Source organism: Osmerus eperlanus, chromosome 7 (assembly GCF_963692335.1).
Source record: "Osmerus eperlanus chromosome 7, fOsmEpe2.1, whole genome shotgun sequence".
NCBI classification, from domain to species: domain Eukaryota; kingdom Metazoa; phylum Chordata; class Actinopteri; order Osmeriformes; family Osmeridae; genus Osmerus; species Osmerus eperlanus.
Genome location: NC_085024.1, coordinates 14,569,428 through 14,589,440, shown reverse-complemented (window position 1 = coordinate 14,589,440; position 20,013 = coordinate 14,569,428). Strand labels below are relative to the sequence as shown.

The window sequence follows — 20,013 nt, the reverse complement described above, 5'->3', positions numbered from 1 at the left end:
TCCAGTGATATGTACACAGTGCTATAGTGGGATTCATTCTTACAAAATAACTTAAGGGTTTATTCAAACTTTATTGGCGCTTAGAAAAAAACAGGCAACCTTTTTTTTGGTTGCAAAAATACAAGACTTTCTCAGAATCCATGGTTTTGCTACTGTATCTCAAAAAAACTATTCTGGATGTACTATGTTGTTGAAAAAAATTCAAGTTGGCAGCAGTGATATCGGAACAGACTGAAAAGTCAGACGCTCTGTTGAGTTGAACATCGTCAAATCGGATGAGACCAACTGTGTCCTTTTTAGGGGTGTTGTATCTGGGCTCCAGACCCTGTTGGACTGCTAGCCAGCGGGGGGGGGGGGCTCATTTGGGCAGCTCCTCTATGATGACCCTGGAGACGGAGTTCCAGCCTGTGGAGGCGTCACCGCGGGGGTAGTCAGCGCAGGTCCCCACCCAGATGGCCACGTCCACCAGACCAGCCTTGATGCCCTCACACAAACCCTCCACTGTGGGAGGAACGGGGGGGACGCAGAAGGGAGGTACAATAGGACAGGAGAAAGGTATTCACACAGAGGAAAGAGGCAAGTGGCATAGAGGTGGTAGATTTAAGTACAATCTCTGTATGTTTACCTGAGGAGGTCCTGTGTATGTTGATGGTGGAGTTGAGCTCGGGGCTGCCCTGGTCCAGGTAGATGATGGACTCTACGGGCAGGGGTCCGTTGCACTCAGCCCCGTTGAAGGTGAAGAACCAGCGCTGGCAGCACGCCGTCTTACACTTGAGCCTCAGGGAGCCGGTGAACAGCACCCGCAGGGCACTGTCGGTGCGCAGCTTGGTGAATGTGCAGTCCTGCAGGGGGCAGCAGAGAGAAAATATGAGTCTACTTGGCGATCTTGCACGCCGCCCCACGACCACACCAGTGCCAGAGAACTCACGGCGATCTTCCCCAGGTCGATGCCGTAGTTGAGGGAGTTCCAGGCGCACTGCTTGTAGTTGGGTCTCCAGGGCTCCTCGAAGACCTCGCTCACACACTCCCCCTTCTCCCCTTTGACTCCATCGTGGCCTGGGATGCCCGGGGTACCGGGGATGCCGTTGCTGCCAGGGTTGCCCTCTCTGCCAGGGGTCCCTGCCGGGCCCTGGAGACAGTTGTGGTACTGTGGAGGGGGGGGGGGGGTCGAGGGGGAGAGAAGGAGGAGGAAGAGAAGGAGTACAGCATATAAACAAAAGTGAGCGAGTGGAAGAAAAGTGGTGTGTGTGTGAGGAAGAGAGGGAGGGAAAGAGAGAAAGAGACCAAGTTAATCAAGAAAGTCTTATTCCATCCAAGCCTGTGGCCTCAGTTCCCAGTGACTCACTGCCCCCCTCTATTCAAGCATATGCTCCGTAGTCATGGTGAGTCACACACAGACAGGCCACAGTAGCTTCCCTGCACATCGTTAGCCTGGCAGGTTGTAGTTGTCCAGGCAACTGTAGGTTAACCAGAGATCAGAACCCTTGAGTGTTTAAAAGATACGGTAGATAAATAACAGCTGACGTCCTGTTTATCTGTGGAACGTGTTCGTGAGAGTAGAACGAGTGAGAGAAATGTGTTTCCCAGCACCCTATGGCGTGAGACTTTAGGAATGTTGGATTCCAATTTAAAATGTGGTGTGAAATTACAGTATTTCTTAGACTTAGACTTTAATGAGTGACAAATGGAGAGAGGTACAGGTGGAGAGTGAGAGAAGCTTGGGGCTGGGAAGACCATCAGTAGGAGCCAACCGCCTGAGGGTCTGCTCTCTCTTTCTCCTCTGGGGGACAAGGCATGAGGCTGACATCACCGTTTCCTCATTCACTCTACAGACTGGCGGTCTGGCCTGTCTGCAGCCCTGCTGCTGCACCCGCTAGCAGGAGCTTGCCTCCATATGCCTCCAGTTGAGAAGCCAGAGATTTTCCACTGGTTTCAATGGACAGACCCAGTGGTCTGACTACTGCTTTGGGGAACAGTACTCAGACCCATTAGTCTGTTAGTTAGGTTATACAACATTAAATTCTCTCCAATCGAGTCTCCCCATCCTTTGGTTGAACATTGGGAATTGGGAACATGGGTATATTTGTACCTTAGACCCTCTTTAACTCTGTATACTGTGTTCATTATCCCCGAGTAAATGAGTACAACGCAACTGGTCAATTAACAAAGTTAAGGGCATGACTCAGATTTTTATGAGGGGTTTGATTTTAGTGTTTTGGAGAAGATTCAAGGTAATGAATAGAGCCTCTGTGTTCCTTCTCTGCTACACAACTGAGTTGGCCATCAACCTCCAGACCAGACTACAGCGGGCTGCTGAACTGTACACAGACACAGGCATGCGTCCACACACACACACACAAAGTTTTCCAGTGAATCAGTGCTGTGAATCAGCCAAAATCCCACACAAATTCACTCCAGCACTGGTCCTTTTCTCCCTAGACCTTCCCCAAGTCAGAAACGTCTCCCAACAATCTTGGACGATCCCTACCAACAATCTATTAGCTGAGATTTGGGTGTGGTCGAAGCTAGCAGCTGTCTGATAACAAACTATTTTACCATCATGTATGTATTTGTCAAATGTTTCTCACATTAATATTAACACCTATATCATGGTGAATCAGTATCTTATTCCATTCTTGAATTTCCTGTGGGATCAGTAAAGTGAATTGAATTACAGTAGAGGGCAGGCAGAATATGTGTGCTGTATACCATCTTCTAGTGTGTTGAAAGTAAATTTGAAACAACCAGAAACGTTCTCAGAGGCTTGAAATATCTTCATTCATAAGGTTTATTGTACAGCTGGTGAGCGAATTGCAACGACACTAGCAGAGACAGGGGTGCTGGGAAGAGGGTGCCATACCATGTTCACATAAGGGGCCTCTGCAGCATGCTTTGGCTCTGCCGCATGTGTTGTGCAGTTGGGCTTGTCTGCATCGTTTCCAGTGCACTATGAGACAAGAGGTGGCGAATCAACTCTCATACACATGCACTTAAAACATGCCAGTGATCCAACACTGATACAACATGTAGCAACAACACCTCACCTGATTGTAATATGCTTGTAGTGGTATTTAGTTTTGTTGTAAGTCATTGGTCCTTGAAGATAAATTGTCATCTTTAAGTTTTTTTTTTTTTTGGGGGGGGGGTATATACTATAAGTGGCTTGTACAAAACAGTACACTACACAGTCGCACTATCATACAGTTCACAACAGAGTCATTATTTGATTTATCGATTGATCAGTCCTGAAGATTAATATGCACCAGACCCACACAGTTACCCTACTAACAGAAGCCTACAGTGTACAGACAGAGGACCCGCCAGACCCCATAACTTCCTGACCGTCTGGAACTCCGCTTTTGTCAACATTTGAATGGTGGACCCTAGCCAACGTCATACCCACATCAATTGTCCAAACTCCTGTGAAATCGCTTTAAAAACTGTGTCTGATAACAGGGAAATCAGTCCGAAGCAGGTGATAGGTGCAGGTATTTGGCTAGATAAACCCGACCATCTTAAGTTGTTAGCAGTATTAATGCGATTCAATATAGAAACAAATAAAGGGTCTTATCTGTGCCATTCTTGGAGACGAAATAATTGAGTCCTACCTTATTGAATTCTGCATCTTTTTGGCGAAATCCCCTGTTTTTTACCTTCTCTATCGCGTGAAGAGGTAGGATGAGACAGGTGAGGAACAGCAGACGACCGAGAAGAGAAATCATTTTTGATTCCTAAAATGTATTGTGAGCACTACCGTGGCGCTCGGGGACGTAGCCTACTGGAGACTACTGCAGCCAGCAACTTATTTTCAATGTGCAAGACGAGGGGGAACGGGGTGCGCAGTCAGACCGAATAATTAAGTTCTGCCTCTTCGCTACGATTATACTCTTTAAACTAAAAACATGACCATTAGACTACACAGCACGATACACATGAGGGTTTAGTACATTTTTTCAACTGTATTTTATTTCAAGAGGAAATGTAATCGATATAAAATTCGTATGAAATAGGTACATAACACTACTAAAGTTCACAAAAAAATATTCTGAACATAAAAATCTATGAGACACATTTTTAAAAGTCCACGAGACTTTGAGAACTTAAGACACAGAGAGAAAACGAGAGCAAGAGAGAGAAAACAAGCACAGAAATTCCCTTTAGCCGTTTCATTTGTTCTGTTGCTGCTCCATACTCGAATATCCTGCTGAAGAACAGACATGTACTTAGCAGTAGACCTAGGGCATGGGGAGATCAATAATCCCAAATCCGAGCACATGGCATGCAAATACAGTACATAAGAATGTAAAAGCGCTATTCAAATAAACAATGTGCCACCCAATAATCCCCAGAAGCATTTGAAGGAAAATACTTACAAAGGGAATATGTAATGCACTATTCATGGATTAAAAATTGTCAGTCTGAAACTTCGAACAAAGCGCCAAACCCAACAATGACACGTTTGAATGCAAGGAATTTTGACTAATAAAAGACATTGTGCTTTACATGTTCTTTTTCTGTGATAGTTGACGTCTAGCATATGGGAAAAATACATAGCAATACTGTTGAACGTGTTTTTAACACCTGTGATCGCTTAACACGTAGCCATTGTGTCACACATTCACTGCACTTGCATGCTCTTTAAAGAGCTTGACATTGAGTTATTCAAGCCACATTCTCTAGAGATTGGATAAAGCTTGTACTCTTTAGAGATTGTATACCATTTGGACAAGATATGGAAGACATGAAATTTAAGACGGTTGAATATGAATAGGTTGAAATTCGGTGTAATAAAAAACTTTTTACATATAGTAAACAAATGTTATTTCTGCAATAAAATGGTATTGGAAATCAAATGTGATCATATAAAACACAGTATATATTGGCAAAGTGAGAGGAATTTCAATGGTATGTCATTGGGTGAATGGCCATTTATGTTTAAATGAACATACAGATGAACAGGGTTTTGCTCAGACTTACAAATACATTCTCACTGATTCACAACATACAGTAGTCTCCTTACAGTACATGACTGGAATAAAATAAAAAAACTCTTGACCACAGTTAGACTTTCTTTAGCTTGTGATTGTTTGGCAAAAACATTTTTCACATCAAATGATTACATACCCCATCAAAGCATGTTTACACAGTGTATATACTACTAGTCCAGTGAAGGATTGTTGCTATGCTAACCCTAAAAGAAAGTTTACATATTGAAATTCCCCAGTGTATGATCTATTCGCTAACCAGATCAGCCTACCAATACAGCTATGCTACTGTAACAAAGATGACTCCCTCCCGAGTGACCCACTGTATCTTCCCATGTGGATCTACTGACATATACACCTCAGGGTCAACAGGAAGTGTAACTATGGTTCTGACAGGTTGTGTTGCCTTTTGACATCTGTTAAAGTACAGAAGCTGAGTCAGAGGGTCATAGTGGACATAGTGAGCATGCGTGTCTAGAACATTTAGTGGTTTATCTGTAGTATGAAAGTCTGGTGGATGGATGGATGGATGTAGGAATTAGTGGTTGTCCGCCGGGCGCATGAGCTGTTATATTTCCTCTGGAGGATGGATGGGATGATACAGAGATACTCCGTAGAGAGAGGGATGACTGTGGTGATGGGTAACTGGATGAATGACTGGGTGGAAGATCGACCAATGGATGACTGAAGGGATGTGTGTCGAGCTCAGCAGCTGCCGTCCTTGTCCTTGCTCCCCTCCACAACCTGCCTTAGGTGAGGGGCGGAGCCCTTCATGCTGCTGCTGTGTGATTGGTTCAAAGCTGCGTGCTGCTGTCCGATGGGCAGCTGCCTCACATCTGACAGGTCACTCTTGGGCGTCATTCTAAAGAGAAGGGGAAACAGACAAAATCGTCGTTTCACGCCGTTCAAGTTGTATCTTGAGGTTTCTCAGTATGGTGATGTCTTACCTTCCCTCGGTCACCCGCTGGAAGCTCTCTGCTCGGCTGCTGACCTTGCTGGAGCTGCCCGTCTTACTACGCCTCTCTCCCCCCTCCCTGGGAGCGCCCGCCTCCCTCTCCCTCTCCCCCCTCCGGGACGCGCGACTAGACCCCAGCCTCTCCAGAGGCTCCCTTCCCGAGGCCTCCGAAGACGCCCGAGCCTCCGACTGCGAGGCCTGGATACGGGGGTCATGGTTGCCCAGGGCGGATGTGCCGTGGTTGGGTTTGGCGGTCGGGGTGGTGGGGGTCGCTCCAGCCCCTGTGCTGGTGCCCATGGACTTGGAGATGACCTTGAGCTTGTGGGAGCTGGGCTTGTAGTGCTTCTTCTTGTGCTGCACACGGTTGTTGTGTTTGAGGAAGAACTCGCAGGACTCCTGGAGGACCCTGCGGCTTTCCGTGATAGGGCTGGGGACAGCAGGGGGCAACGGTCATGGTCAGATCTCCGCCACAAGGAGGCCTCGCTGCTTGTGGCGGAGTCAGAGAGTCAGACAGTAAAGTCTTGTCAGAGAACAATACTTTACTGTCCATCCAGTAAAGGATGTACGACTGTGGAATCACTCAATACAATCAAATGTATGTGTAAAAACACTATAGTGACATTCACAATTGCTTATGCGTCCACTCATTCTTATGGTCACTCAGGGGGGTGTCCTTACTCCTTCTTGCGTGTCCTGTTGAAGAAGAAGGCCCACTCGGAGCAGGTCTTCTTACTGCTGACCCAGAACACGGCAGAGATCCCCACCACCAGCGTCATCAGGTACTTCACCAGGAACAGGGACAGGTCCGGACGGTTGGCCTCCGGGGGCTGAGACAACGACAGTACAACCGTTAAGAGCGAGTGCGTGGAAGTGTGTGTGTGTGGGTCAGCGTGCCTGGAGAGACTATGTGACGGCATGACGGCGAGTGCGTGTCACCTTGTGAGAGCAGGGGATGCTGTACTCCTGGCAGTGCTCGTTCACCCAGCTGTTCTCCCAGGCGCTCCTCTGGCTCTGCTCGTAGGCGTAGCACGCCAGCAGCGTGACCAGGGGCAGCAGGTACAGGCCGCTGAACACGCCGATGCGGATCATGAACTTCTTCAGCTTCTCCTGGTTCCGCTCGTCGTGCTGGATCACCTGGCGGACGTGGTTGAGGGACACGATCCCGGCCAGGAGGAGGGACAGGCCCACCAGCACGCCCAGGCACAGCGGCGCCAGCACAAAGTAGCGCAGCGCCGCCAGGTCGTACAGGCCGACGAAGCACACCCCGCTGATGTTGTCGCCCTCCACCTTGTTGAGCGCCAGCAGCACGATGGTGAGCGCCCCCGGGACCCCCCAGGCGGCCGTGTGGAACCACACCGCCTTCTTCTCGATGGCCTCGCAGCTCCACTTGGGTCCGGCGGCCAGGAACCAGGTGATGGTGAGGATGACCCACCACACGGTGCCGGCCGTGGAGAAGAAGTAGAGCGCCATGAAGAGGAGGGTGCAGCCTTTGCTCTGGGAGCCCAGCACCACCGTGGCGTTGGGCGCCTCCGTGTTGCAGGAAGCGTTGTTGCCCAGCAGGAAGCCCAGGAAGTAGATGAGGGACACCACGCTGTAGCACACGGCGTAGAAGATGATGGGTCGCTCCGGGTAGCGGAAGCGCTTGACGTCGATGAGGAAGGTGAGGAAGGTGAAGAGCGTGGCGCCCAGGCAGACGATGGAGCACACGCCGATGAAGGTCTTGGCGAACTGGATATCGTGGGGTTCGAAGAACATGTTGGAGCAGGGCGGGGCGCAGTCCGGGGCGCCCAGGAAGGACGAGCCCTGGCCGGGACGGGTCTTGAGCTGGAAGGGGCACCAGAAGCCCATTTCCCTCTTGGCAGAAGGGGAGCTCTTGGGTGTGGTCTGGGGCAGGGCGGAGCCATCTGAGCTGCACGGCTCCAGCCTATCAGATAGCAGAAGTGCACAATTCCTCTAAACGCTGAAAAAGTTTCAGTGCAACACGAAGGCTGGTCTGAAAGTGTCACCCTGGTAGGGTTCTAACCCTGTCGGGAAACCTAGTCTCACCTCACCAGCCACGACTGGTCTCACCTGTCACACCTGGTCTCACCACACCTGGTCTCACCACACCTGTCTCACCTCACCTGGTCTCAGCTCACCTGTCACACCTGGTCTCACCACACCTGTCTCACCTCACCTGGTCTCAGCTCACCTGTCTCACCTCACCTGGTCTCAGCTCACCTGTCACACCTGGTCTCACCACACCTGGTCTCACTACACCTGGTCTCACCACACCTGGTCTCACCACACCTGTCTCACCTCACCTGGTCTCAGCTCACCTGTCACACCTGGTCTCACCACACCTGGTCTCACCACACCTGTCACACCTGGTCTCACCTCACCTGGTCTCACCTCAACTGTCACACCTGGTCTCACCTCACCTGGTCTCACCTCACCTGGTCTCACCTCACCTGTCACACCTCACCTGTCACACCTGGTCTCACCTCACCTGTCACACTGCAGCTCTGGGGGCCAGCTGACACCAAAGGTGGCGATGTCCTTCCTGCAGTCATGGCGGACCGTCTCACAGAGGTCGCGGCAGGGTCGGATGACCTTGGTCTCCTCGGTGCACGCCGGGATGAAGGCCTGGCACAGGAAGTGATGCACATCTGGAGAGCATTTCAGGCTGACCAGGGGCATGAAGGGCTACAGGGAGACAAGAACAGAGGAAAAGGAAGAGGTGATTGACAGCAATGTTTAGTTTAATGCCAGGCATTATCTATACCCAAGTCAGAAAACCTTAGAACCATTAGAACCTTATCAGCATTGCAGGTTATTCATTCAGGAAAATGGAGCAGACATCTGATCCAGAAATCGTTCAAACAGGATAAACATAAAAAACACCTTGCATCATTCTCAATCATATGCTAACATCAGGACAAGCAGAGAGTTGGCCTCACTCAACATGCTGCTTCCTCATTGGCTACCGCGCCATATGAAGGTGACTGAGGATCCCTCGCCATGAGCAACACCAGAAATAGAACGCACGTTTCAGTTTCTTGCGCACATGACTTGGTAGCAACGGAGAACAGGCTACAGTAGAGGGCATATAGTAGAAGAGCTTGTACTGTACTGCCACACAAAGACCGCCTTTCACAGGCTGGCTCTTATATTATTTTCCTTTCAACAGATTGGAGTGTGTGTGTGTGTGAGGGGGGTGGGGAGGTTGGGGGTTGAGGGCATCAGGAAATGACTGTATGGCCATTTCGAAACACACACACACTCCAGTAGTCAGGGGGATCAGGTACGGCTGGGAGGGGGGGGGGGGATGGGGTGGAGGGGGGGGGGTTACTGTATCTGGCCTGTAGTCCCAGCTCAGTGCCCACAGAGAAGTGGCCACAGTCTGTGACATGTGTTTTGTATCCAGAAGATTAATGTGGGCTTAACAGAGTAAACAGCCCAGGGTGACGAGGAGGACCACACATGCAGTGCGGCGCCTTTCCCCTCAACGAGTCACACTCGAACGCAGCCTATAGGGTAGCGCTTTGTGGACTTAGGCCTGTCAAATTGTGTCACTCAACGCCAAGTCTCACACCACCAGAACTGTTCCTCCTGCTTAGCCTTGAGACCAACTCAGTCGTGTTTGTCAACACAGGTAGTCAGGGTAATCCCACACAATCCCCCAGATATCATCACGGACCACTGACACAGGTTCAACACTTAAAAGTACGGTGCTTGACTGGCAAGCTTATTATGCGGTGCTTTATCAGCCTAATACAGAGGACACTTTGTATCACATGTAGGGTTATCAAGCATTCTTGTCCAGATTACAAACGCAATTATACAGAACTAGGCTCCGCCAGTACAGGTCAAAACCTTCTAATGGATTAGAAACACTACACTACACTACACACACTACACACAGAAACACATACAGCTACGATGGGGAAAACGGGGCAAGTCAAACAGCCCCACTATTGAATGTTTTCTCTTCCCGCTCTCTCCTCCACTCCAGTCTGGCGACTGCCCAGGTCCCCCTTGGGTCGCTGGGGTACAGAGCTGCCCTCTCTCCCTCTGTGAGCCTCCTTGTCCCAGCACCCTGGAGGTCCCTCGCTCCTCAATGAGCTTCTCTCACTGAAATCAGACTTTTATTTTCCCTCGTCTTGGGCTTCTGTACATTAATATATATGGGCTGTTAAGACTTGGGGGGAGGGGGGGGGCTTCTGTAATGTTTTCATCCGCAGGACATAGGCTAACATCTCTGCACTGGGTTTCAACCACATATCCCCACTGAAGATGTAACAGCCTATATTTCACTCACTGCTGTGAGCTGTGTAGGTAAACAGCTTGTGTTTCCAACCCAGGTTGTCCTCTACAGGATTCAAAGAGTGTCAATGCCTGGTGGAATCTTGGCACGCTATTCAAAGGAACACACCTTACTGCGGAAAAGTGTTTTCCATTCAAAACACTCCACTAATGGCCTCATTTTATAAATCATTCTCATTTGATGCAGGGTACTAAATGGAAAACTGTACTTCGTAACAGATCTAGATGCATGCTACCGGATAGGCTAACCTATATAATAGCACAATAGTAAAAAATGAACCTTAACAATGATCAAGAAGGGAGAGCAAGATAATATAGAAATAGAGAGAGAAAGAGTTAAGGAGAGAGCCAAAGTAGCAGAATGCAGGATAGCCTTTGTGTGAGTCTGGGTGTGTCTATCCCCTTCCTCTCTAAATCAAAGGCTCTCCACCACAAAGTGTGCAGAGTTCCCTGCCTGCGGCACAGCGAGAGAAGTAGGGGGAGAAAGAGAGAGAGAGAAAGAAAGAAAGAAAGAAAGGAGAAGAGAGAGGCAGCTCTGAAATCAGAAGCTTCACCATGCTTCTGTCAGAAACCTACCACACAAAGACCCCTTCAGCAAAACCCTATTCACTTCCACACTCACCACAGGTAACCCAACACTACTGCACACATAAATGCTGTTGAAACTGTTTAGAGAGTCAAATAGATTATTTTCTGTACTGGTGTCTTAAAAATAGCAATAGCCAAGACACAGTTTGGAAAGTTTTTTTGTTTTGTTTTGCCTCAAACATTTGCTTGGCAAATGCATATTATCTTATCCAAATTTCTGACCCCTCTTGGAATGATGGCAAATATTCTTCCTGGTTCAATCTGCCAAACAGCGCTAGTCTTGGACCAGCCTCTATGCCAACAAAAGGGGATTTGATTGTAATAAAATCTAAACGACATCCTACGTTTCTCTGAAAAATAACTGATCTCACATGACTGGGTTGATCTACTACTGTAGAGAAGCCCATGTTTCCACCTTTCCAACCATGTTAGGTCAGGGATGAGCTCAAGGGAAGGTGGAAGGAAGGTTGCATCAACAGTGTTTCGATGTGTAAGGACTCACCTCCATACTGCTGGCGGCTATGTCCTGGTCATAGTGTTCCATCATGTTGGGAAAGAAGGTCATATTGTAGGGCATCCCCAGGCATCGGTGCACTTTGATTGGTTCACAGGTGAACAGACTGTGGGCATCTGAAGACCCTGGCCCAATCAGGGCCAGGAACACCCAGACCAGACTGGACATTAGTATGGCAGAATCTAGCTGCAGGACGGGTACACGGTATCTTTGTTTACCAAATCTCTTTGGGCTCAGTGAAGAGATACGCAGGCTAAATGTTGGACCTTGGCACACAGTTCATCCACATTCCTCTTTGTCTGGGGTCATCTCCATGGCCACAGTAGGAGTAGTGTCAGGTGAAACATTCCCATCAGCCCCTTCTTCCTCTGAGTGTTCCCTCGACTCTGTCCTTGGCAGCCCACACCCTGGAAATCACACACACAACACTTAAATTAAATATGTGAATTACAATTGTGTTTTGGGAACATATTTTAAAAATCATTACATTCAGATCTTTTCTAAATGAGGCTCCAGGATCTGAGTACAGGCTCTGCAGAAATTTGTTGGAGGGGTTAGTAAATCTAATTGAATTGCAGACTAATTTAATAGCGTTTAGTTTGTGCTTGTTGATACAAGCTTGGAGGATTTTTGCAGCTTGGTTTGACACGCTAGTCCTTTCACTCTGGTAATGATTACCAGAGCAAACCTATGGAATGTTACAGTTTACATTTAAAGTATGTCATTATTGTAAATGCACAACATGTCCCACATATGGATACATAGTATGAAAGCTAAGCGAATACTTTAAGATAAATTAAGTAATAATAACATATCAATAGCATAGGTCCCGTCTTAGATGGGTGTGCACTTCGCCATTCAATCAATGTATGCTATACATTTGCAAAAATATTTACTCAAAATTATATCTTAAACACTAAATGGGTGAATACAGTACAGGCCTAAACCACGGTTTAACATCACCAAATGGTTTACTTACACTAAGTGCACATTAAGCGCATCAGAGAAAGTCAAATAAGCTTGTTTAGGAATCGAAGCAAAACATATTTTGTATAATAGAAATGTGACATAAAAAGCCAAAGTGAAAAAAAGTTCAGTATTTTCGGATGATCAAATTTTGAGTCCCCTGTGTAGGAAACTAACTTCGGAGAGCGAGCTTCGTTGTTAACGTTGTATCCGTGGCTTCGAAAAGACTTAGAACTAAGTATTCCTAATCCTTCACATTGTTAAGGTACTAAAAGTACATCCAACTTACCTTCTAAATAGTAGCTCTTTCCAAACAAAAACCCTAATTCTGTATCAGTCCTTGGGGGATTTTGTCCAAATGTTTCCAGCGATACTCCGCCTTCTTTAGCTCCAGGAGGAAGTTGACCGCATTGCATTGGGATGAGTTCTGGGATCTGTTTACATACCCCAGCGAGTCCATCAAGATTGTTTGAAGCAAAGAACACAACTGATTTCAGGTCAGCAAGTTCAGAACACTCACGCTCTTCCACGGGCCCATCGCTTTTGGTTAAACCATTCTTTATACCTCCTTACCAACAGGAGATGCTAGAGGTATACTCCACTCATGCCGTCCCTGTATACGCGTCTTTACTAGTGCGGGTATTTTCAATAGCGGAAATCTAAACAGAGCTGTCGGTCAGAGTTGGGACAGCGTTTCACTGTCAAATCAGTGGTAAATCGAGATACGTTTTCTTGCGTTTATTGCTAAAGTGGCTACAGGTAGTGTTATCCAAATTTTCCGAATTCTGGTTTGGGTTTCCACTTACTTGAAGCACTTATAGCAGGCTATATTCTCGAAATGGCAGAAAACATTGGTAAGTGTCTTGCAGCTAACGTTAGCTTAGCTCATGCTAGCTAGCTAATTGGGATTGAGCTGGCAAGCAGTTATCATTTGTTTGGATCATTAGTTATCTATATAAATAATGCATTGGTAAAAAAAAATACTAAAATTTGCCATTTTGGTGATAGTCTTTTAAATAGCCATGGTTTATATCATGATTAAAAGCTAGCATGGAAGCTACCGTAGCCAGTCTAGTAGTATATTGCAACTACGTACGGCGGGGCACTGGTTTGGGGTGTGTATTTAGCATTAGCTAGCTAATTGAGCTAAGATATGTATCACTAACCACTAAAACTATTAATTTGTTATTGAGAACATTACGTTGGATGGTATTAACTACATCTAGATAACTGTAATTAGAGGTTTGACCTTTTGAAAACAAACTATTGCTAGCTAGCTAGCTAGCTCTACATGCTAATGTCATGGCCGTTACTATGGAATGTTTTGGGATTTAGCCTAGCTGGATAGCTAGAGCTAGTTACTTAAATTGCAACACACCCATAAAGAGCCAGATTAAATTGCTGGTCCACTCTTTTGTCATATTTTATTATTATTCTATCTAAAACTCATTTATTTGTCAGGTTAAGGGCGTCATTAGTTAGTGTTATGATGTTGTATCAACAGAACAAAACGAAGCTAAACACGACAACACTTCTTCCCCTGGCATGTCAGACCAGGAAAAAGAGATGGCAGCAAGCGCACTGGAAGCCTTCACGGTAAACAACACACCCACTCTAGATGCCTGTAATGTTATTCTTAGTATTCAGGGATAGCTGTAAGTTGGGTTGCGTAAACACATGCGTTCATATATTGTATTACAGGCTGGAAACTACGATGTGTCTTTGAAGCACCTTCAGCACCTGCAGGAATTGAATAAGGAGGACTACAAGATCGCTTTGAACAGAGCGATAGCAGAGTTCTACAAAAGTGGCCAGACCACCACAAGCACCTTGAATCAGACGCTCCTTGCAATGAAAAACCAGGTGCGTCAACCTATGTCAAAGCACCAAGCCAACTTGACTCGTGTCCTAATTGCATTCTAACAGGTTCTTCTAGTTAGAAAGTTGGGAAACTCAAAACTAAACAGAAAGTGTGGTTGCTATGGCTGGGGTCAGATGGCTGAGCGGTTAGGGAATCAGGCTGCTAATCAGAAGGTTGCCGGTTTGATTCCCGGCCATTTCAAATGACGTTGTGTCCTTGGGCAAGGCACTTCACCCTTCTTGCCTCGGGGGGAATGTCCCTGTACTTACTGTAAGTCGCTATGGATAAGAGCGTCTGCTAAATGACTAAATGTAAATGCTACATGTGCTGTAACAAATGCTTATTTGGTTATGTTGTTTGTGTAGGTACACACCTCAGTTGAGGACATTGACGGTTTGGATGATGTAGAGAACAGCCTGCTGTACTACAACCAAGCCATTATTCACTACCATATGAGACAGTACTCTGAAGCCATCCTCATTGGAGAGAAGCTCTATCAGTTTCTTGAACCTTTTGGTATGTGTTGGTATCTTTTCCCGCTTCTGGTGTGACGTGAACTCAAATGTTTATGCAGTCACTGTGTATGAACATACGCCGACCCTACACTGGAGCAAGCGGCGCTAATGGGCTAGCCCACCTTTAGCAGCCTTGCGCTCGACGCCACAGTTCGGCATGGCTTGATGGCTTTCATTTGTCCTAGAAGAGAAGTTTGCGCTGGCGGTGTGCTTCTTGCTGGTGGACCTGTACCTCCTCACGTTCCAGTCGGAGAAGGCTCTGCATCTGCTGGCTGTCCTGGAGAAGCTGACCGTGCAGGGGAACAACAAGAACGGGAAAGGAGAGGTAGGCTTTCCCGGAGGACGACAGGCCGCTGCCCTGCACCGAGCAATATTTATGCCAAACAAGCATCCAGCAACAGTGCTAATGACCTTGCTTTGATTTCTATTCTCCGTTTTCCGTACGGTGCGGCCCCTGCTAGTTCTCATGTAGTACATCTCTTGTGATTTAGCTTTTGCCGTCATTTGAGGGAGTTTTGGCCAGGCTGTGCTGTCAGGAGCTTTCCGTTACGGCGTCAGTTCTCACTCCCAGGATGTGTGTGCAGGCAGGGTGTGGAGGGAGGTGCAGGTTCTACATCCACAGGGATGCTGCAGTGGAGGCTGCAGACCTCATTCAGGAGAAGCTGACAGAGATGGCAGGAGGACAGGTTACCCAGACACAACCACCACCATCCAAGGGCAGGCCCAGGCTGAGCTAGGCTAGACCAGGGCAGATAGCCTATCCACTTATCTCAAGTGCTTTGTCAACTCCTTTATTTCACTTTGAAATCCACTTCTTTTGGACATAACAACTACTTAGATCAGGCTTCATGGTGATTTCTAGCTAGCAAAGAAATGTTTTGTTTTTCTGTTAGTATATAATGAGCTTCCAATGTTACTTTATTTTGTATTGATCCCACACCTCTAATTCCAGAGCACCAATAACACAAACAAAGATGGCGTCAACCAGAAGGCCGAGTTTGTAGCCATGATCGAAGCTGCTAAATCCAAGATGCACCAGGTCAGTTCACATCAATGTCTGCTCCGATACTGATCTGTGTTCAGTATCAGTTGACCTTAGGATCTTTCGAGCAAAAATCTGTTGTCTGACGTGACATTTGGCTATGTTGCTCCTGTCCACAGTACAAGGTACGAGCCTACATCCAGATGAAGTCCTCCAAGGCCTGTAAAAGGGAGATCAAGTCTGTGATGAACACAGCCGGGAATGTGAGTAGCAATTCATTAACCAATCAGCTTCATCCACATCCTCTCAGTGCCACTGTTCCACTCAAATACAAGTGCTATGGCTGTGTTTGTGTGGAGTGGAGCAGGAAGGATGTGTCTGTGTCTGAGCCATGTTCCCTCCCTCTCCCCCTAGTCCGCTCCCTCACTCTTCCTCAAGAGCAACTTCGAGTACCTGAGAGGAAACTACCGGAAAGCCGTCAAGCTGCTCAACAGCTCCAACATCGCGGAGCACCCGGGGGCCATCAAGACTGGTGAGCGCTGACATGGCCGCCACACACGCTCACAGCATGCACACGCATCCGCGTTTAGGCCGCGTCTAACGCGTGTGTTCTTCCTTGTCTCTCGGGGGGGGGCAGGTGAGTGCGTGCGCTGCATGTTCTGGAACAATCTAGGCTGCATCCATTTTGCCATGGGCAAACACAACCTGGGCATCTTCTACTTCAAGAAGGCGCTCCAGGAGAACGACCACACCTGTGCTCAGCTAGGAGACGGGAGCAACGGCCAATGTGAGTCCGCTGTCTGTGTGTGTGTGTGTAACTGAACAGTGTCCGAACAAATCAAATATGACTAGTTTGGCAACAGGTGTGCAGAGAACCCACACACTTCCTCATGATGTCCTCCAATCACATGAGAGAATTTAAAGATAAGGAGCTCTGCATTTTTCGATCATTTTGCGGGCTCTTCTCTGGTTCACCTGCTGATTGGCTGTCGCACGTGACCTCATTTCCGTTCCAGCTAAGAAGTTTGCAGGCATCCCCATGTGTGCGCTGCTGGCTAACAAGCGCTACGAGCTGCTGTACAACTGTGGCATCCAGCTGCTGCACATCGGACGGCCCCTGGCTGCCTTCGAGTGTCTCGTGGAGGCCGTGCAGGTGTATCACTCCAACCCCCGCCTCTGGCTAAGGCTAGCCGAGTGCTGCATCGCCGCCAACAAGGGGGTAAGGCTGAGAGCTGGTGTCCCCCCCAAACACACACTCTCTCCCGCATATGCTCACTCACTCTTGACCTTTTTTTTTTTTTTTTTACCTCATTCCAGAGTTCGGAGCAGGAGAGCAAGGGGCTCCCCAGTAAAAAGGGCATAGTCCAGTCCATCGTGGGCCAGGGCTACCATCGTAAAATCGTCCTGGCCTCCCAGTCCACCCAGAACACTATCTACAGGTCAGTACCTCCCCTAACTCAAGACAATACCAGGACTGACCAGCAGGGGGATGCGGTGGTCCTCCTGCTGGGTGACATTGGTTGACCGTAAGCGGGTGCATTCTGGGAGGCTGGAGCGGAGGACCTCAGTGACACACACTGTGTGCTACCAAGTCCACAGATGAATAGTCTTTGTTGTAGTGTGTGTATGCCGGACTGGCATTACATTTACATGGCTGTGTGTGTGTGTGTGTGTGTGTGTGTGTGCAGCGAGGGCCAGTCGGCGGCCATCCCAGTGGCCAGTATGGAGTTTGCAGCCATCTGCCTGAGGAACGGCCTGCTGCTCCTCCCAGAGCACCCCCAGCAGGAGGGCAAGCCCAACAGCAGCTCCAAGACCTCCAGCCAATCAGGAAGCACAGAGAGCGGCAGCGAGAACAGCGACGCCTGCAGGTCAGAGAGAGAGAGAGAGAGAGAGGGACTCTCATACACATTACATACACACACACACACGCGTGTGTGTATATAACGTACTGATTGTGTGTGTGTGTGTGTTCAGTGGGAAGGGGCAAGAAGGTGACAAGTTCCTGTCAGCAGCCCCGTCCTCTCCCCTGAGGAAACAGGAAGTAGAGAACCTCAGGTAGGAAGAGATGTGCCTTCTCGTTACCTTTTGTTTTACTTGACTGTCTTGCATCATGCTGATGGAGTGTGTGTGTGCGTGCAGGTGCTCTATCCTGGCGTGTAGTGCCTATGTGGCGTTGGCGCTGGGAGACAACCTCATGGCCCTCAACCATGCTGAGAAGCTGCTTCACCAGAGCAAGCTGTCCGGTTCCCTCAAGTAAGAACCTCTGGCGGGGGTGTCTCTGTCTCTGTTTGGGGGTCAGGTGGCTGAGCGGTTAGGGAATCGGGCTATTAATCAGAAAGGTTGCCAGTTTGTTTCCCGGCTGTGCCAAATGATGTTGTGTCCTTGGGCAAGGCACTTTACCCTACTTGCCTTGGGGGGAATGTCCCTGTACTTACTGTAAGTCGCTCTGGATAAGAGCGTCTGCTAAATGTAAATGTATTTCCGTCTCTCTCTGGATCACTCTGTATCTTGCGGTCTGAGTCTATGTCTGTCTCTCGTCTCTCTCCCGGTGTTGTGTGCAGATGTTTCGATGAGAAGGAGAGTTGGTGAGTTGATGTCTCCTTCCTCCCCTCCTCCAGGTTCCTAGGTCATCTGTATGCTGCCGAGGCTCTGATCTCCATGGACAGGATCTCAGACGCCATCACCCACCTCAACCCCGACAACGTGACGGACGTGTCCCTGGGCGTGTCGCCCAGCGAACAGGACCTAGGTCAGCCCCCGACCCCTGACCTGTCGTTCACCCTGTCTGACTCACCCACCCATACATCAGGGCTCCCCCCACGGCCCTGGAAAACAGTTCACTATTCTTCCTGTCATGGGAAATGAGAGAGATAAGATATTCCAGGAGATTTTCCTGTGTTGTCCTGGACAGTTATTTCAACGTTCTCCTATTTTCCTTCAGTTGAATATGATCAACTTGGCTGTCTGTCAGAGCTGACCAAAACTGATAATATTGTCATCTGAGCGGGCTATGCTTTGTTCAGGATATTAAAGTTAAATTGGTAGTTTATGGACGAGAGTTTCTGAATAGGTTCTAGAAAAGAGTGGCAACCCTGTTCTCTCTCTCTCTCTCTCCCTCGCTCGCTCGCTTTGATTATCTGTGTTATTGTCTGCAGGTTCAGACAAAGGGGATCTTGATCCTGTCGAGTCCTGTGAGTACACACACACACACACACACACACACACACAGTCCCAAGGACACTGTATTCTGACCTTACCATATGCAAAATACATTGTCTGTTAATTGTTCATCGATTTGATATTGGTTATATGTGTGTCAGAGCTGACAGCCTAATGAAGGTGTGTGTGTGTGTGTGTGTGTCTCTCTCTATTCCCCTTTCCACTGTAGCAGGGAAGCAAACCCCCCAGTGCTACCCCAGCACGGTGAACTCTGCCCGGGCCATGATGCTCTTCAACCTGGGCAGTGCCTACTGTCTGAGAAGCGAGTACGAGAAGGCCCGCAAGTGCCTGCATCAGGTACACAGACACGCATGCGACGTGCGTAGCCTACGGAGTCGGCTTGAGAGTCGGGCATGTTTTGTAGTCCTTTTTTGATGCCGTCTTCCTCATCCCCAGGCGGCCTCCATGGTCAACACTAAGGAGATTCCTCCTGAGGCGATACTACTGGGGGTCTACCTGGAGCTACAGAACGGTGGGTGGACACGCACAGACCCGGACACGCGTCTTGCATTAAGCCGTGCAACAGTGGGCAATGTCTCTCACACACGATTGAAAGATGGGACAGTCTTGATGGTGTAGTGGTAACATCCCTCTCTCTCTCTCTCTCTCTCTCTCTCTCTCACAGGGAACACACAACTGGCTCTACAAATCATCAAACGGAACCAGCTCCTACCCCCGTCACTAGCCACGCCCTCCCCTGACACACGGAAGAAGCCGGTGCCGCCCTACCAGCCCTCCACGCCCCTCCAGCCCATCCAGATGCCCTCCTCCTTCACACAAGTCCAGCGCAAATGAGAGCCCGCCCCCTCCCCCCTCATGCATGTTGTCACCCCCCCCACGGACCCCTTCATATTACACCCTTTTATCATTTCTCAAAGCTGCTTCTCCCAGCATGTCAAGAGCCCAGGGCCTCTGGACTGCTCCTAAGAACCACAGAGATGGAAGGGGAGGAGCTCCCTGTGGCGCCTGTCTGTCTTCCTGTCTGTCTGTCTTGTCTGTCTGTGGAGCAGATTAATGGCCCCATTCTGTTCTGTGAGAGGATTCTGACATCTGCAATTATCTAAAAACTGCTTCGAGGCAGAATATGAAAAAATAAAATTTATTTACACGTGATGTCTGAATT

The 20,013-nt window shown here is 48.4% G+C and overlaps 3 protein-coding genes across 9 annotated transcripts; 1 reads left to right on the top strand and 2 right to left on the bottom strand.

The window, feature by feature from the left end:
- Positions 1-51: 51 nt before the first annotated feature.
- On the bottom strand, positions 52-3,875 carry LOC134023208 (collagen triple helix repeat-containing protein 1-like). 4 transcript variants are annotated; one of them, XM_062465134.1, is made up of 5 exons: positions 3,609-3,875; positions 2,861-2,947; positions 929-1,147; positions 626-842; positions 52-501 (listed from the first exon to the last, which is right to left on the bottom strand). In XM_062465134.1, exons 1-5 carry the CDS (start codon positions 3,720-3,722, stop codon positions 359-361), a joined length of 780 nt encoding a protein of 259 aa, XP_062321118.1. In that variant the 5' UTR covers positions 3,723-3,875; the 3' UTR covers positions 52-358. The 4 variants fall into 4 exon arrangements, with proteins under 4 accessions (XP_062321118.1, XP_062321119.1, XP_062321120.1 ...); XM_062465135.1 differs by having other exon boundaries at positions 3,654-3,875; XM_062465136.1 differs by lacking the exon at positions 2,861-2,947.
- A 74-nt stretch (positions 3,876-3,949) lies between these two features.
- Positions 3,950-12,743, bottom strand: fzd6 (frizzled class receptor 6). The gene is made up of 7 exons (XM_062465108.1): positions 12,603-12,743; positions 11,336-11,754; positions 8,429-8,625; positions 6,877-7,864; positions 6,619-6,767; positions 5,933-6,367; positions 3,950-5,847 (listed from the first exon to the last, which is right to left on the bottom strand). Exons 2-7 carry the CDS (start codon positions 11,513-11,515, stop codon positions 5,691-5,693), a joined length of 2,106 nt encoding a protein of 701 aa, XP_062321092.1. The 5' UTR covers positions 11,516-11,754; positions 12,603-12,743; the 3' UTR covers positions 3,950-5,690.
- A 202-nt stretch (positions 12,744-12,945) lies between these two features.
- Positions 12,946-20,003, top strand: cnot10 (CCR4-NOT transcription complex, subunit 10). Of its 4 annotated transcripts, none has more exons than XM_062465090.1 (20): positions 12,946-13,167; positions 13,866-13,909; positions 14,015-14,176; positions 14,540-14,690; positions 14,878-15,014; positions 15,274-15,375; positions 15,642-15,728; positions 15,851-15,934; positions 16,086-16,203; positions 16,309-16,458; positions 16,688-16,890; positions 16,989-17,110; positions 17,360-17,539; positions 17,646-17,726; positions 17,811-17,924; positions 18,290-18,420; positions 18,827-18,862; positions 19,060-19,187; positions 19,287-19,362; positions 19,516-20,003. In XM_062465090.1, exons 1-20 carry the CDS (start codon positions 13,152-13,154, stop codon positions 19,683-19,685), a joined length of 2,292 nt encoding a protein of 763 aa, XP_062321074.1. In that variant the 5' UTR covers positions 12,946-13,151; the 3' UTR covers positions 19,686-20,003. The 4 variants fall into 4 exon arrangements, with proteins under 4 accessions (XP_062321074.1, XP_062321073.1, XP_062321072.1 ...); XM_062465089.1 differs by having other exon boundaries at positions 13,818-13,909; positions 19,063-19,187; XM_062465088.1 differs by having other exon boundaries at positions 13,818-13,909.
- The last annotated feature ends 10 nt before the right edge of the window (positions 20,004-20,013 follow it).